Source organism: Callospermophilus lateralis, chromosome 10 (genome assembly GCF_048772815.1).
Source record: "Callospermophilus lateralis isolate mCalLat2 chromosome 10, mCalLat2.hap1, whole genome shotgun sequence".
Taxonomy (NCBI): Eukaryota; Metazoa; Chordata; class Mammalia; order Rodentia; family Sciuridae; genus Callospermophilus; species Callospermophilus lateralis.
In genome coordinates, this window is record NC_135314.1 from 119709896 (window position 1) to 119728946 (window position 19051).

The 19051-nt window shown below is 32.7% G+C and overlaps 1 protein-coding gene across 2 annotated transcripts in view; it reads right to left on the minus strand.

Moving 5' to 3' along the window:
• Window positions 1-307: 307 nt before the first annotated feature.
• The window catches only part of Slc25a36 (solute carrier family 25 member 36), a 32374-nt gene continuing 13630 nt past the window's right edge, over window positions 308-19051 (minus strand). For both annotated transcript variants that reach the window (XM_076866954.2, XM_076866953.2), the window contains exons 2-7: window positions 18818-18982; window positions 17132-17209; window positions 13414-13514; window positions 5668-5734; window positions 4555-4844; window positions 308-3986 (exon numbers count right to left, since the gene is read on the minus strand). In XM_076866954.2, the coding sequence (XP_076723069.1) occupies window positions 3793-3986; window positions 4555-4844; window positions 5668-5734; window positions 13414-13514; window positions 17132-17209; window positions 18818-18873 (786 nt within the window). In that variant the 5' untranslated portion in view covers window positions 18874-18982 and the 3' untranslated portion in view covers window positions 308-3792. The remainder of the gene's footprint in view (window positions 3987-4554; window positions 4845-5667; window positions 5735-13413; window positions 13515-17131; window positions 17210-18817; window positions 18983-19051) is intronic.

The window sequence follows — 19051 nt, forward strand, 5'->3', positions numbered from 1 at the left end:
AATCCAATAACCTAGACTCCAATGTCTTAAAAATGTTCTGGGTAAAATGATTCTATTTTGATACATGAAAAACAATGGACTGTGGAATATATGCAAGAACAGATATTCTTACCAAACCATGAGGGAAACCTGTTGATTCCTAACGATATTATTAGATCTAGCAGACAGAAGGTGCCTCAAAAAAAGGTGTGTTGAATGGTCAAGTTTCACTTCAAATTGACAATGCACTTTGGGTCTACACACAGGACAGTCCTATTAACACGTGATTCTAGTTTCACCATGCCAAACAGAAACAAAGTCACCACAATTTCATAAGCATAGTTTAATTTTTTAAAATTTTAACAATTCAAGTAAAAGCTAGTTAACATAAATACAGAATATATGCACATAATTTACAGCCATGTACATAAATGAAAGGAGCAAAACTCACATAAATGGGCAAAAGTTACCAACTCTTTAATAAAAAGTTGACGAGTTAGCGGTGGCAGATAGGTCATAATTTAATTGTTCACATACAATGGGGTACACATTCAAAAGTTTATTAATATAACTGAGTAGGACTAGAATTTTTCAGTTCCTAAAAGGAGTAGCATAAAATCAATGTACAGACTAACGGGAAATATAACAGCATGATAGAGAGTTAAAAACAGAAAGCATACTGTACTTCATATATTAAAATTCCTTTCAATTTACACCATTCAGAAAATGACTATATTCCTAGGAATGTTAAAGTCATGATTAGTACAGTCAGCCTTTTTCTCCTATAGTATGAATCAGTCCCAAAGGGTCCCTACAATTACTACATTTGGGTAGAAGAGCATGTAAACCACAAAAACAGGCAAGAGGGATTCTGGAAGAGGGACTAATTTATTACAACCCTGATTCTGCTGGTCCTAAAATAATGCTACTCCACAGTGCACATTAGGTATGAGACAAAAGGTTGGATTAAATAATCTCATGATATTCTATTTTGGTTTCAAAGTTACTAATCAGTTTGGGCCTATTCTAGTAAGGTTGGTTCTACAAAGTTACATAACCAGAACCAAGACGGAGGTTTCCTGGTAGATTCTTCCCCTGGAATTGAAAGCACTGTATGGTACTCACAACCACAGGGGTGGCACCGTGGTCTCAGATTTGAACTGTGAAACATAGCAAACTCTTTCTGGGAGTGGCTGCTCTATGAGCATAAGCTTTCAGTACCTACTGCCTGAACCTGAAGAAGTTCAATTCAATTTCTGAGAAGATTCTGTAATAAAATACAGACCAATCTGGAGTGCTGATGACCTCCTATCAAACAACAACAACAAAAAAAAATCTAAAAAGTTCTCTGATAGAAAACAGATGAAAGCAACACATAAGTTTTTTAAAAGTCCAATGCTCTGATTAACATCTTTGTCTTTAAACATTAGAATAGATTAAAAAAATCAACTTTAATTGCATTAAAGCAATTTTCATATGTAGTTTTCTTTTTTGAATTATCTGTCCTAGTGTAAACTATGGCAGAATGTACTCAGGGGAAAAACCAGACTTCATTGCTCCTTTCTAGTTGTTGCACAAACGCAGCCCAAGACTTGAAAATCTTTTCCTTCTAGTACACACATAATATGCACTTTAAAAGCTGATATAATGCACGAAAGGTCAATGTAAGTTTTGCTTGCTAAATATAAACAGAAATAGAATACCATCCTTGAAGGACACTTGTTATGAATTTGCTATAACAAAATGAGATGTTCCTTAGCTGCTGGTTTTCATGTCATTCTTCATTTGTGGGGCACTGAGATCTGTAAGACTAGGGAGTGTGTCCTACATTCAACACATTATTTATGGATCTTCACAAGGCAAATGGCACTGTATTAGGCAGTATAAATGGCACTGAAAAGGCAAACATTATGGAATGAGACCTTCTCTACAGATTTAAGTTAGAAACTCTGGGGTATTCTTCTGGTGGGGAGAGAGCTTAGTATGTTCCTCACTATAAATGTCAAAGCAGAAATTAAAATTAAAAAAAATGTTAAATAACAAAAGGTAACAAAACTGAATTTGCCTTTGGTCTCCAAATAGATTGGAATATTTTAAATTCCAACTGAGCACCTCAAAAACATCCAGTTACTGCTGATTACAAGGAAGTTAAGGTAGGAGAATTCAAGAGAGCTTCATTGGTGACAGCAAAAAAAAAAAAAATTGCAATGACATGCTGCTTTTCCATAATGTTGTGGCACTGCAGGGTACGAAGAATGCTTAAACACATTATTAGACCTTCAAAACAAAAACCCAGAAAAATGTTATGAACACTGTTTCTCCCTAAGACCAATATTTAAACAACAACAAAAAAAGTTAACATGAAATTCTCTCCTCTCTTGTTCCCTCCCCACCCCCAAGGCCACAAAGTGCATTCACAAGGAGTCATTCTTAAGATAAAGCCATTGCACAAAATGTCAAGTTAAGGTAGACTGAACTGAGGACCACACTGGAGTTCAACTGTAGAAGTTTTATAAACCAGTATAGCAACATCCATAGGCAAAGTCCCTTGACATGGTATAATAGCAGACATCTCATAAGGGCCATATATAGAACACATTTAAAGTCTTAAAAGGTGCAGGTTACTTAATAGCAAAATTTAAAAGTTACATCCTGTCAACATATTTCACTCTAACTTGAATCTTTCTATGATAGACCATTCGAGAAAATAGGACAGAATAAATTTACATCAGAAGTAACTGTTCATTTATAAACTCTAAGTCAATTAAGATCATTACCTTCTGAATCAGAGGGCTCCTCTTCTATAATGTTTATACTGTCCCACATTAATATCAGCTTTAAAAAAAACTCATAAGGGCAAAACTGAAAATTACCATTTTCTCTACAAATAAATCTAATCTATACAGATCTGGAAATGATTCAAAGGTTTAGATTCTTAAAGTGATAGCAAGTAGAGAAAGATTCAGAAGTAGTAAAATTTTCTATTTAACTAAGTGATACTTAATTCAAGTCCATAACAAGTAAATTACTGAAAAGGCATTTGCATTCATTCATGTACCATAAAATTAGGTAAGATTTGAAGACACATTCAAGTCATTGAAATTGCCAAGAATTAATGTTTTACTAGTTTATTTTGCCAAACTACTATGAGTTTGATATTCTAACAATTTAAAGTCCACATTATGCTCAACATCAAGCACCGGTTAGTCGTGGAAACCAAAACATCTTAATGCTAAAAGTACACAAGGTATTTAGACACAATTTCATTGGTTGTCAATAACAGGTAACTATTGATGCCAAATAGTTAAATTTAAAATACTGTGCCAGGTCCTCTCAGGAAAATGGGAAAATAATACTCAGGATCTATCTATTATTATTATTCTACAGTATTATAGGGATTAAATGCCAGAAGTTAGAAATTATGACTGTCAAATACTATCTTTGGATAGTTGTAGGACAGTATATAATTAGGGATGGCTTTGTTTAGAGACTGAAAAAATGCTGATGGAACAACACTACACTCTGAATGCCATTACTCAACAAACACAACTGCATCTTGTGGACATGGTAGAGAAAATGGCAATTTTGAGAAGGAGTGCTTCTAAAGGCATTTCCTCAAGGGTAGCCAAGGATTGTTCACATTACTGAGAGACTAAGTAATGTGACATGGTTACCACCTCAATCACACTGCTGCTGAGGCACAGTTACATGTTCCCAACTACTTTCCTTCTGTCCACCATGCTGGCTTTGCTACTCCATGGTCCACTGTAATCTTTTTGGTCTTCCCTCTTTGTAGTGTGGCAGACTTTGCTGCTATCCATTGAGTAGGTAGACCACCAATTCATAGGTGGCCATCATAATGGCTGTGTTTGGAATCTGTCTCACCAGGTGGGTTGTTAGACCACGGTAGAGAGATCCATAACCTTCTTCTTGAACAACCAAAGACAGTGTCTGAAAAAAAGATCTGTATTTTGTTCCCTCTTCACGTAGTCTTGTTCTTACAACTTCTGTTTAGGAAAGAAAGAAAATCATCTTATTTAAATATTATTGTATCTTTACACTCTCACAATACTGAGCACATTCCTTTTCCCATTCTCAGGATATTGACTTTTAACATGTAGCTTAGTGAAACCAGTCACATTTCAGTAACACCACGTTCCTAACATAGCTAAAATCATGTACACCAATATCAGTTGTATATTAGATAAACAGACACAGAGTTAAGGATAAAACTGTTAAGAAGCAGGATAGGAAATGGAGCTAAATGGATATGGAAAGATACAGTGAGAAACAAAAGATTTAACAAAGCAGTACAAAGACACCTCGCTGGGGCTAAGTGTGGCTGAAATTTGCCTCTGGAGCTGGAGCATGACTGACTCACAGCTCCTGTCCAACAGCACATACCTGCTTATACCTCATGTTACTTAGCTTTAGTCCCACTGTAAGCTCCAAGAACTGCATTCTGTTGTATTGTAATTAAGTAAAATCCCACAGATTCTAAAGATGCTTTGAGCTGGGGTAGGAAAATGTTTCTGATCTAACAGAGTTTACTCACAGAGACTCAACTGTTCTTACCATGTGGATATGCTATAGTTGTGGCACAAGTTTTTGAGGTGGCAGCAGCTAGCATCATTCCCACAAAATCTGATGCTTCTTTCACCGACTCTTCACCATTTTCCATCACAGAAGCAGTTTTACATTCCAGTAGTTTTTGCTTTATACTTTCATAAATAACAAAATGGATAACAGTCTCTGATATGCCAGCGTATGAAGCAGACATGCCCCTATAAAATCCTCTAAGTCCATCTGTCCGATACACTTTACGAACACATTCAAAAGCACCCATTCGCTTTTCCCCACGGTTCCTGAAAGGAAAAATATTGACACTGTATATAGGTTTTTTAAATAAAGTAAATGAAACAGAGTAAAAACATGCCATTCTAATAAAGAATGGTCTTCTTTAACTCATAATAAAAATACATTCATCTTTTGTATTTCCTATCTTTTGTCCCAAATTTGTCATATTAGATGCATAATATGTAAATAGCTTAATTTACTGAATGCAAAATATATTTCACTGATTCTATAGTTTCACACCCTCCTCACTAGAGTTCAGGTAGTGAGGATAACCAAGAAACTCCAACAGGAACCAGATACTCTGAATGCAGCTCAAGATAAAAACAAGTCCCCCAAAAACCCCAAAACCAAACCCTTCACACTGTATTAATTCCAGTTCCAAGTAACTTAAATATCTGACAACAATGAGATACTTATGATGACAGTACACTACAAAGAAAATTGTGTAATTGAGTTTCTGTGCATCTGTAGTTCTTCCATCTCCAACCAGACCATCCCCAAGAAGTGAGTGGGTGAGCATCAAATGCCCCACGACCACTTAAAGGTAATGGCCTTATTAGTATTCCAGGAAATGGTAAATGAGAACCCATAGAGTCATCAAGCACTTCTTCAGAACTGTTCTCAACACAATTTCCTTAATGTAATGGAAGGAAAGACTTGCTTCTGACAGCAGACTAAGTTTCAACGTGGAACAAACAAAATAAAAAGTTCAACAGAAAAAGGTAATAAGGAGAAAAAAAACAATGAAATGGCTGGCACTGAAATCTTACTGATGTAAATTTGTAGAAAAAATTAAATACTTTTAAATTTTATTTTAAAGAATTAACATACCTTGCATCTAGCTGTAACCGAGTCTTTATAAGCCAAATGGGGTTGGTTGCCGTGATTGCAGTAAAACCTAAACAAACACGTTTAAAATGAACTCCAGTAAAGATGAAGACACGATTAACTTTAAGGATCTTTAATTATGACTATAATTAGAGAAAATGTCTATAAGTATTTAAACTATTAATTGATATGTTCTATAAGTACTTAAACTAATAATTGATGTTTTACACTTTTATTTTACAAATTCATATAATCATGAACATCTATCTGACCTTACAATCTACACAAATTCTCAAATTCTGACCTTAACAAAAGATTCTTTTAAGAGTAAAATCTGATTATATGTAAAGTGCTCTCCTCCAACCTACCCAGAATGCCTGCGCTGTCTATTGCCTAAATTGAATGCAGAAACCCAATGCTACAGACAAACACATAGAAACTTTTCTAGGCTACGAAGCATGCACTCTAGAACAGCTACGGGGGTGTGATTCTTGTCACAGACCAAATGTTCAAAATGAGTTCTACATAAATGGCAGTATTTACTAATATTTTTATTCATTTAACAGAAAAGACTTATTTGGCCCCATGAATACTTTCTTCAAACATACTTACTAATACTGTTAAAATAATGGTATGACAGAGGTAAGGTTTCTGTTAGGGTTAATAGGACAGATTACTTTTCATACACTTAAACACATACGAAACTCAAAAGTTCAGAGTTACAAATTGGAACTTCCCTCTCACTTTCAGAGTCAGGGTAGAAGGTAGCTCTAAGTTACTTTAACACTAAAGTATTAAGTAGGAACTATTATGCAGAAGGGTAGCCCCTAAGGTGGTTCAATTCTAGGTAGAAAATTACGATTTGTGGAGCAGTAAGTTTCTAGGCTCGAGTATATCTTTTCTTTGATATCTTCCTAGTTTGGGAAAAACAGCAGCACACAAACTGCAATCTTGATGATGGGAATTTATAAAGATTGCTTCATCTACACAAAACAGGGTATTCACATTTTATGTTTACATTTAAGATCATATACACAAACATTACAGAACTACTTACATCAAGCTACATTTACTCAACTGGCCCTTAAATTCGAAAACTTATATGGAGAAATATATCTAAGGATCGTAACTGTTTTAATATTTTCTATCAAATGCTAGCAGGTCAAGCACATTATTTTTAGCAAGATGGTACTATATTTCACATACTTAATATAAGCACTTTAGGAACAAAAATGCTGTAAAATATTTAGGAATGATTTGTTTTAAAAATTAATATTATATAAGGTGGAACCAATCATAAACTGCTCTTGGCTTTCAAAGTTACTATGGGTAACTACATATGCAAAATAATTTTACTAAACTGTTTACAAAGCTAAATTTGGACTTAAGATTCTTTTCTCCTGTCTATGTGAGATAAAAGCTAACTCAAATTTTACTTCTCCCTTAACACACTGTTCTAACACTATAAATAGGCAGATGTTACACAAAGGGATGTTCCAATTAAATCTATTTAAGAAAGAAGGTAACTGGAATAAAATTTGGTTGAATAATTCCTTTAATAATTTATAAGAATTATATAGTTCTCTATTTCTCTTACATGCTTTTAATATTATATACCTGAACATAAAACTAGAATGGGACCAATGATTTTAGAAGCATCAATCAGAATTAAACTAATAAAAATTTAGAATTGAACAGTTGTTGCCACAAACGTTTTTCAATAAGAGATTCTTTGTCTGAATATATTCTTGGTGAAAGGAAAAAACAGAAAACTATGAATCAGACTAGTTTAAATATTTTTCTTGCATGATCTGGCTTAACTGAAAACAAAGTTATTCAATGTTTTCTTCTTCTTTGAACCTCATTTTTCTAACTAAAAAGGTGAAACTAAAGATATTTGAACCATAATTTTTAAGCAATCAAACATCCATATTCTGATCAAACCCCAATTTAATGATTCTTACTTATTTAAGAATCTGATTCTTCTTTCTTAAATATTTATATTAGCTAAATGTTTGTGAGATAAAGGCTCCTTAAGTGAAAAGCTGTTCAGCAGCAAAAATCAACAGAATACATTACTCAAGATGGTAATTACTGATCATTCTTAAAAATTTTAAGTTAAGAAAAACTACCTGCTTATCGAACTTGAAAAGCCTAAAACTGGGAATTCTTACATCAAATTTAGAAAAACTCAACAGCCTAGGTAAAAATTTTCATTTAATTTATTATATTTCATTTGAAAAGATGAACACCAAAGTTTTTAAGTAAAAGTTCTATTCTAAAAATATAAACTTAGTACCCAAGTTTTTTGCCAATAATATTTTTTTCCAAGGCACAAAATTCCCCAAATTTTAGACTGGGAAAAAAAAAACATTTAAATATGTATATATACATAAATATTTATAAATATTACTATAAATTAAAAATTTTAGGGCTCAAAATATTATTTTAAAATTATTATCTGTGCATATTAGTAGACAATGTCAGAAAGCAAACAACAGGTATTGCTCACTTAACTAGAACTCATTTCCAAGCACAAATTAAACCCATATAAAAGGTCATATGAAAATTCAGGTGAGAAAATATTATCTGATCCCTTTAAAATGACTACATTAGTAAGCTATACTTACTATATATATCTAACTCAATTCTCCCAATAACTAGAATGAATTCTTAATAAAGATACTAGCCTAACTTCCAGCATTCAAACCATGAGTTGAATAAAGAATCTAGGCATAACCCACAGGCTTTTAGTTATTGATCCTTTACCAGTTTAAAACTGGATGGTATTTGAGTCTTATGCTATTACTTCTTCTTAACCAAAAATAATGAACTAATTAGAAATTACTAGGCTAAACTAAATCTAGAAAAATCTATTAATTAGAAAAAAAAATGAAACAAATGGAAGAAAACAAAAGTTTACTATTAACTTAGAATTACATACGACCAGACAAAGCTAAACAATCTTCCTACTACTTTTAAGATAAGCACACACAAGGTTACTGGGAATGGTGATCCTGAAATTTAGAAACTACCTATTCTTATTTTACTTTTTAGTTTTGTGACAATTTATGCTAACTTATATTAATGTGGAGCACCTAGTAAAACATTAAAATAGACTTAAAACTATAGGAGGGATCCATTTGTAGTTTAAGAAGGATTAGTACTGCTCCAGTTAGTTAAAGCAAGGTGTCAATACAATTGCCATACTGTTAGCTGGGTGATTAGTGTTTTATTAGATAGTCTTAAAAAGGTTTTTAAATGCAGTTTTAAAAACATGTTGCTTCATGTAAGATTCCATTTGATAGTGTATACCAATTAAAAACCAGATAAACAAATTTCACATACAATAAATCTGCTGAAAATGTTTATTTCATTAAGTGAGTGATACCTGTAGTATTGCATTTTCAGTAATTCATTTTATTTCAATTAACTCTATAAAAACAAAACTCATGTACTGTCCTAAAAAGAACCTTATAAAAAAGTATTTTTTTTAAGTAATTAAAACTAAAACAGCTAATATATTATATCCTGCATTTATTTGGAAAGTCGTGGCATTAAGATCACTATTTTTGGCAGAAGAATAGTAAGCTAAGTATTGACAGACAAGAGAATGAAAACTACTTTTAAATATATTATGCTAAGTAAGTGAACTATTTTATCTAAAGTTATAGGGCATTATGATATCATTTACAACTATGAATATATACTGTTACCAAATTCTTTGGAAGTCAGGGCTGTTATAGCCAAGCTAAAGACCCCAGGATTACAGGACGACTGAAACATACCCCATTCTTCCTTCTAGAAGGATTATTAAGGGATCTGAATTAAATTTTTATAAAATACTCAATAATGCATACACAAATTCAGGAAATAAAAATTCATTTCCCGCCTTCTATTCATTTCACAGCTACTATAAAATCCCAGGGTGTGTTTCTTATACTAGAGGCTGCAAGAGATGCTCAGATCAGTACTCACGAGGTTTAAGTTAGTCCATATTTCTACAGGAAGTGACCTGCGGATGGGGAGCATGAGATGACACGATCTCACTCTTTTCTCGGGAGAAATGTACAGTAAATGCCTAAAATAGACACAGGCTTTTCTGTATCATAACAACAAGCAGTGACCTCATCAGAAACACGTGTACAAATTGAATCCCACTGGAAGGATTTGAGAAATATTTACTATGAGAGCTAACCTTTTTGAAAAAGTCAAGTTAAAAAAAAAGAAAGAAAGAAAGAAATATCAAAATGGGCCATTTTATTTATAAAAATGCACCGAGTACTGAAAATCCTGCCATCTGTAGCAGTTTGAGTCCAAATACTTACCTAAAAGAAACCAATTTTGGTCTTAGAAAAAAATGCTAACCTTGTCAATTGGGAATCTAAAAACAAATATTCAGAAGGGATTATCACATTCCATTTTCCTATCATTATCATCTACCATGATTAATAGCTGAAAACACAATTTTCTATTCTTTTAACAATCAGCCTACTTAGTAAATCTTTAAAAAAAATAAAAATAAAACCACCAGAATATTCAACTAACTTTATTTTAGAACTGTTTATATGTATATATATATTTTAAATAAAATAAAATATATGCTGCTACAATAGTACCTTTCACTTTTTGCACTCTAGCCAGTAATATTGCACATCCATACTTATGGAATATTTTGGATTATTTTGTACTTAATTTCTTGTGTTCTACAAAACAGAAAACAGGAAAAAATTTACATAAAAACAGACAAAACATCTGTCCAAGTATCCATTTGGCTAAATAATTTGCCACGGACAAATATTATTTAAAAATATTTTATATATGCAAGACAAAAGTTGTATTTAATGAGTAAAAATTTAACCTTTAGTAATGAACTATAAGTCAAACAGAAAAATATATCTTGAATTCATTTCATTTACATTGATAGGGCTATCTATTATATGTTCATGCCAGATTTTTAAAAAAATTTAAAATTGAGTAATTTAAGAAATTTACCATAAAGAAAGGAGAAATTTAATGATTTTGTTGTATACACATATGTGCTTAGGGGTATACAGAGGGATGTTCAAGCTCATTTTAATAAAACACACACATAAGACAGATATCCTTATTAGCTAAAATAAACTTACTCTGACAAAGGTTGTATGTAGGAGGAAAAATAGCAGGTAAAACATTAAGAAAGGTCAACATTACTTAGTGTGATTAAATATCCTCATAATTGGAAATTTTATTTAATACATGAAAACTTATAGATATATTTTACAGACTTAAAAATTCTTACAGCATTCACCGGTAACACTAAAACAAATGAAAAGATTCACTTCAATTGACCTTTTAATTGTTTCAGTAGCTAAATTAAATGTTATCTAAAATAAATTAAATGTTTTGAGTTGATAAAAAAGAAATCAGAGGTTACTTGGAATAAAAATTAAGTAAACAGTGCCTCACTAAAATCCTTAACATGAATGCTAATTGGTGTTGCAAAAATTTCCAGGAAAAATGCTGAATTACCTATTTTTAGTGAATTTTTGATACGAAAAGTGACAAGGTTAGCTTTTTTTCCTTGAATAGCCAATTTTTAAAAACCTGTTTTTTCACATGACTGTATCTCTAAGTATTTCACACCCCAAAATCATTCAGAGTTAGACCTCTAAAAATGATCCTGAAGAAAACTCAGAGCACTCTGGTCTAGATTATTTTAAGAATGAAGGGGGCAAAAGGCTACCTTAATGAGTCTGCACTTAACCATTCAGGATGTAGTTATTTAAAAAAAAAAAAAAAAAATCCTAAAATTGTAATGCTAAAATGTTAAAGCTCATGAATAGTGCAAGGAAACTCTGAAAGCATAATTCTCAGAACAATGTAACTGCAAATAAATATAATATATATCTTAAAATTACACAGTAAGTGTATAGTGCAATAGTCTCTGAACAAGCATGATCATCAATTTGCTAAAATGCAAGGAATTCAAATTGGCAAACAGTATCAATGTATAGATAAAAACAACCTGAGTTAATATTTGTACCCATTTGAGAAAAAAGTACAAAATGACAATTTTACTGAATTTCTTTGCAATGTGATACAAATACATAATAGTAAATTCTGGTGAGCTATTTTAATGAAATAAGGTGCTTCAGTAAAAAAAGATATTCTGAACCTCTTAATTTGTAATACTGATATTATAAACATTCAAAGCAATGTTTATCTACTTTCTTGATTTCAATTTTTTTCAAAAAGGCAACATTTTTAACATTTTTAAAAATAATTTTCTGGGGTTAAAAATGAAAATCATATACACTGGTAAGCCAGAAATATATTCTTAAAGAACCTAACCCAATAGTTATTAGGTTTATCACTGCCACTAACTTTTACCTTATACTCAAAATTTGTAGGGGGAAAATCATATCCATATATTCAACATCTGTAAAACGTACATTAAAAAATAATTCTGGTTTTAATTAGATAATCTTATAAAGAACTATTTCTCAAAATCCAAGTCTGTCTACATCAACACTCCATGGATGAGGTCAAGAGGCTCACATAAATTACCTAACTTGCCCAAGATCTCCTTATTGGTAAATCAAAGTATGTACTATCTTGATTGTTAACTTTGTTGTCCCTTCCAACTTTTAAACTTCAACAAGTCAATCAACAATAGCTAAATATGGAAAGGCTTGAAAACAATTTGTAGGTATATGCTAGATTTATTATATGGTAAAGACTATCAACCTTTCAGAAATTAGTATTTCAAACTTACACTTAGTTGATTAAATATGTGGTTCAAATTGATCCAATTTATTTCTAAACAGAAAATGGTTAACAGTTTAAGGCACTCATTATTAAGCACATAACTGACACTCTATTTACTGATCATCAGCTGATAAAAGTGGCTACAGTCCACTTTATAAAGCCACAGCATAATTTGGAAATATAAAATATAGTTAAATATGCAACAAATCTCAGAAAACTTAGAAAATTTCTATTCGGAACCAAACTTCATGGCTTTGTCTAACATGCATGGCAGCAAATGATTCCAGAACCAGACTGGTCAAACCAATCTCCCATAGTTTATTTTTAAGGCAGTGTACAGACCTGGGGCCAACTGTTTTAATTCAGAATCATTGATGACAGAAGAGTTCCTGGAAACATTTCTATAACAAGCATGTCCACACAGCCAGTGTCTAAATTTCTGGTAGTATCTAGTCTCATTTATGTGGGATGATAAATATATTTTAAAAAATGCATACATTGTAGTAACTGCTTGAATTATATACATCACTCACAAAAATCTCAGCATTTGAGCACAGGACAAAATGAATACTTTACCAAGAATTGCCGGCACATTTCAGACAGAAGCCAAAACATGCAGCAAAAAGGGGAAAGGCACTAACAGAAATTGAGGAGAGAAGAATAAATTACAGCTCTGTAACTTATAGCATAATTATGGTTGGAGTCTTAAAATTGTTAAAAGTAAATACTAAACATTCAGTAAATTATAGAACAATATGAACATTATATTATCTATCTTATTACTTAAAGTCCTAAAGACAAAAATGCCAATTTACAACAAGTTTCCCATGTACCCAATCAAATCTGTTTAATACAAATAAACATAAAAATCATCTTTGCACGTGCTAGTCAGTGAAAGCACACTAATCATCTTAACTTTTCAAAATAAACTCATCAAAATTCAGTATTAAGTCTCTGGGTTTCAGAAAGTTTTAGTCTTTTAGTATTATACATTCATACCTGCCACAGCAGCCGAAATCATGTGTACCTGGGTAGAATCAGGATCAAACACACCATTCAACGTTTCCTTGGAGTTTGAATAAGCAGCAAAGTATATTGCTCTAAAAATAAAATTTAAATTTGTCAATAAGCACATTGTCTAATTCTTAAGATTTAAATGTAAATTTACCTTCATAATCTCAGAATGGAAAAATCTAAACACCAAGTATCAGTCATATTGTCATGAAATATCAGTAATAGTTTTACGTGAATACCCTTAAATACTTTCTGTATTGATTTAAAAAAAAAAAAAAAAAAAAAAGGACAAACTCCAATACAAAGTTCCTAGTTTCTATCCTTAAACAATCCTCTACCCAGTACTTTGATGCTACTTAGAAAGCTGGAGCTGGGTGTCATGGCACATGCCTGTAATCCCAGCAGCTAGGAGGCTGAGACAGGAGAATCTTGAGTTCAAAGCAAGCCTCAGCAATAGTGAGACACTAAGCAACTCAGTGAGACCCTGTCTCTAAGTAAAATACAAATGGGGCTGGGAATGTGGCTCAGTCAGTGGTCAAGTGCTCCTGGGTTTACCCCTGGTACCAAAAAAGAGAAAAGAAAAAGAAATTGACTAACTGGAACAAAAATATTTGTACAAGATTTTTATGTTTGGAAACCCCGTGCATGATTGTGAGGTTTGTGCAAGACTAAGGCTAAAGAAGTACACCTAACTGAGCTGAGTATCAACTGAGTGTAACTTTTTGGTGGGGAAAGGAGAGTATCACTAAAGTACTTGCTAAAAATTTTAATATAGCATAGTCTTAGCTATAACGTACAGAATAGTTCACGGTATTCTTTTCAGTGCTGGGGACTGAACCTAGGATCTCAGGCATGAGAGGCACGAACTCTACATTGAGCTACACCCCAGCCCCACAAGTGAAATCACACCATCAGATTCGGATACGTTTGTCAATGTTTGTGAACATTCTGTTAAATTTGTAAATATTTTCCATTAACATACTTTGACTTTTTACATCCCCAGTGTTTAACTTTCCAGGCATAGAATTATTTGCTTTCTATTTCCTATATCCTATTTCTCAACAGTCCTAATTACCTATTTAATAAAGAACAGATAAGTACAAATGGAAAGTTTCACTGTTACATCTTTTTAAATGTGGTTAAGGATAAAGGGAAAAAAAAATAAAAAATAAAAAATTTAAAAAAAAAGGATAAAGGGAAATTAACAATTAAAAAAAAATCTACTTTATAAGAAAGAAAAAAAAACAGTATACACTTGATGCTAAATTGTGAAGTAGAACAAACATCTCATTCCTAGAAATGAATAAGGAAAAAAAGATACTAATGAGGAAATAAGTATGGAATACACACAGGCAATTCACAGTAGAGCTATGAAATGTGAAGTGTTAAGAATGAGAGTGCTGCTGCATCAAAAATTAAACAAGGATATATTAAAACAGAAAAAAAATCATATTTAGCTCATCTGGCAAGTATTAACAAGATGGACAGTAGCCAGAATTGGTAAGATTGTGGATAAAAGAAAAACGGATTCACTATTTGATAATAAAAATATGGTATGCCTTTTTAGAAGGCAAATGAACAGTATTCTCTAGTTTTAAATGTGCATATGCCATTTTATGCAGAAGTTCTACTTCAGGGTAAACATCTTGAAAGAATATACTTGCTTAAGTACTCAAAGGTTCTACATTTATAATACCACTTTTCCCCCCTACCACACTGGGGATTGAACTGCACATGGTAGGCAAGGACTCTACCACTGAGCTATAGCCTCGCTCTAAGTTGCCTAGGCTATTCTTGAACGTATGAACTTCCTGCCTTAGCCTCGTGAGAAGTTTGGTTTAGGTGTGCAATACTTCACCCAGCTCCACAACACTGTTTTTTATATTTAAATCTGAAAATAGCTTCAACACAAATTAGATTGAATAGTATGAGCTCGATTTTATATAGGAGATAATTATACATTTAATTTTACATGTTTTTATGCATATGATAACCCAGAAAAATTACTGGGAAGCTATACACCAAACTATTGTTAATGATGATTATCTATGAGGAAACTTAGTGTATGGGAAGGGGAACAGGGTAATAGACAATATGTTTAAGATGGAAAGTCAAATTCGATGCTATAATGCTTTTTTTTTTTTTTTCAAACAAGAAGGATGCAAAATGAATAATTTCCTAAAAAAAAAAGCTGAAATCCAGTAAGTAATTAGACATAAATCTGGTTCAAGATTTGGATTCAGAGAACTGTTGTGCTCATGCTCATACTAAATAGGAACTTTGTACATCTTACATCATGAAAGAAGTCAACCTAAGATAAAATGGCATCAGAGAAATGATAAAGTAATATTCCAGATCTTTATGACTTCTTTAATAGGAAATGGAACTATTTGTTTGGCTTATTAGTGAAGCCAAAAAAAGGCTTAGTTTTACAATTCCCAATTTTCTTTTTCTTATTGCTAAGTTCCTTTAATTGTTGTCTTTTGAACTTGGTGCAAAGACTGCTTCACAATGATCTCACTGAGAGGTCCTTTTGCACCTCCACCTGGTGCAATCTGCGTAACCTTTCAGATGGTCACTGTTACCCCACACTGATATCCTTACCACGTTGACTGTGTTCAGATCTCCCTTTACTGGGCCTTCCTTACTATGGTAGGTACTGTAGGCATCTTACTGACCTTCAATGCTGCACAGATTTTCTTGTTTTAGACTTTCTATTCCTTTCTTCAATCCTGTTCTAAGCCCTGAACCCTTTATAGCTCTCTGATTCTACAGATGCCATCTTGTTTCTTTGAAGCTTAACTTCTATTTGTATAATCAGAAAAGAGCACTAACTTCAAGTGGAGTACAGAATAGGGTAGCATCTGAAGCAGAAAAATTTGAAAGTCATATTCTAATTATACCCTTAGGTTCAAGGGATGCATTTTTAAAAAGCTTATTTTTCCTAAAGACAAAATTTTAAAAGATGTATGAACGGGTTTAGTTAAATTCAGAAAAACCACCAACACCTATTACAAAGTATCAGTAGTTTATGGCCTTAACTCTGCATAGATTTTCAATTCCCCACAACAAGAAAAAAATTCTTCCAACTCCCAAGGTCATTAAGAAGGTATAATTATTGTCCTGGGAGAACTCAATACATAGCCACTAGCTCTACAGGAATTTATAGATTTTTTTTTTAAACAAACATTACTAATTCACCATCTCTTATTCAATCCAATACAAATATAAATATTATCTTCCCTATTTTCAACTTTGAATATCTCCTCCAACACCTGAAATCTCAGGTCCATTCATGGAATTTAAAAATTTACAACTCTTATTTAGAAACAATGTTTCTCAAACTTCTAGGTATGTTATGTCATACTTTTTTATTTCCCCACTATAAGACCATCGATAATTTGATACAAATACTATACTTTTTACCTTATATTATGGAACATTTCCTTTGCATTCATATCACAACTGTTAATTTCTAACATGCTGAAATTCTGTTAGTTTTCCGAACACTAGTACCACTTCCTGCCACCAAGCATTACTTTGTAAATTTGTCCTGGTTAATGTCCAAAATCCTTAAAAAGAAAATATTTCCCCAAAACACTAAAAACTGCAGTTAACTGTATATAAATGATTTAAATCCAGATACCCTGAAACAAGAAAGACTGCCATAATTCTACTTAATCTGAATTTATATTTTTCTTACCTGGAAGGGGCCACCCCCACTAAATTAGGGCCTAGTCCTCTGAACAAGGAGCGAGGCCCTTCTTTTTCCAAGATCACCCTAAAAAAGACAAAAATTACATTAGACTAATATTCTAGGTCTGGTGCTTTATTTTATATAGCAAAGCTAGAACCTAAATCTGTTTGTATTATGTTAGGCATTTCTGTCTAGTTTTCCTTACTTATAAAAATCTAGTTTTTCAAGAAATAGCACAAAGTGCTAAAGACTGGCAATCAATTTACTAGCAATAATAAAAAGAACTCAGTTCAGATTCTTTTCTAAAGAAGATTTTTACATATTTATGCAACTCTTATCTCAATCTTCTCATTTTAATATTTTTAACAGAAAATTCAATTCTTAATTAGAAATGTAAATTCCTTCCTGGTTTTGAGGCCTTTTACTCAATATTGAACAAAACACTTAGTACTACAGTATGATGATATCCAACCATTCCAGTGAAGTATTATGGCAAAAATCTATCATCCTAACACCTTTTAGGGGACTGGAGTTTTTGACTGCTATCATTTCTCCCTCCACTCAGTTAATACTTCCTATACAGAATACTAACTATATAAAAGACCTCATTGTTTTATTTACTTTTTTGGTTCTGGGATTGAAATTAGGGTACTTTACTACCACTGAGCTGCATTCCCAGGCCTTTGTACTCAGAGGCAGGGTCTTGCTTGCTAAGTTACTAAGTCTGGCTTTGAACTTGCAATCCTCATGCCTCAACCTCTGAGTCTTTGGGATTACAGGCACACACTACCATGCCCCACATAAGGAGGTTGTAATGACTAGACAGAGAGCAGAGAGGTTTTTTAATTCAGAGTTAACAGACTAGGTAAGTTAAGTGACTCACAAACATCTCTATGCTTAAGAAAGATCTCTTAAAGGCAGCTGAGTGCAAGCACCTGAGCTGAGGCCAGACTTCTCATTCAGAGCCAGTGGTGGCAGATGACTAATTGTGAGACCAGAAAGTATTTTTCTCATTCATCCAAATTTTCAACAGTAAATAAAGGTAAACAGTATATCTTTAATGGGTTACTATGAGGATTGAAAAATATACATAAAGAGCTTTTGGGTTTAAAAAACTGAGAAACTAAAACAGAGCCCAGAGGGATTCTCCAAAGTTCCTGTGAGAAGAGAAAGCACAACTATTGAAAAACACAACAACAACAAAAAAAATGTATCAAGGAAAAATTTTAATACTAAGTGGTAATAACTATCAAGGTCATATTAAAATACTTAGTGATCAGAAGAATTTATCTGTAAACATGGTATTTTAATTCAAAATTGTTAACCATTTTATTCTACCTATTCATGCACTTAAGCAACCAAGTTTTGAAAAAGTTAAGTGTGATGAAATCTTTTGGTAGCAAAAGTAAACACAATGAATGAGCTTATTTGCTTCTAGAAAATAAACACTACTGAACTAAGTTCAAACAGATTAAATCCAAATGAGCTGATAAGGGAGACACACAAGGTTTTCAGTTATAAACTCAACTTTAACTATGAAAAACCTATTTATTCCATTAGGGATTACTATTTCTAATGAATTATTTCTGTCACTAAGTTTGTAAAAAAAAAAATCTTTTAAAACGTGACAGAATATAAACATGGGAATCACAGAAAAACAGACTAAAAGCATTACAAGTACTGTGCTCTCACTTTAGGCAATGGAGGGGTCCAGGAGACACGATGCGGTTGACGCTGGCTCCAGCCATAGTGTTCAGCTGAACTTCAGAGATGTAGAGTGTCACAGAGGATGACTGTAGCCGTGTTTTTACAACTTCCAGTGGACATGTCAGAATGGCTCCCACTGTGCCGCCACATCTACAAGACAGGAGAAGGAAACCCATCTCTTATCAGCACACACTCCAGTGCTGTACCCCAGGGCCCAAA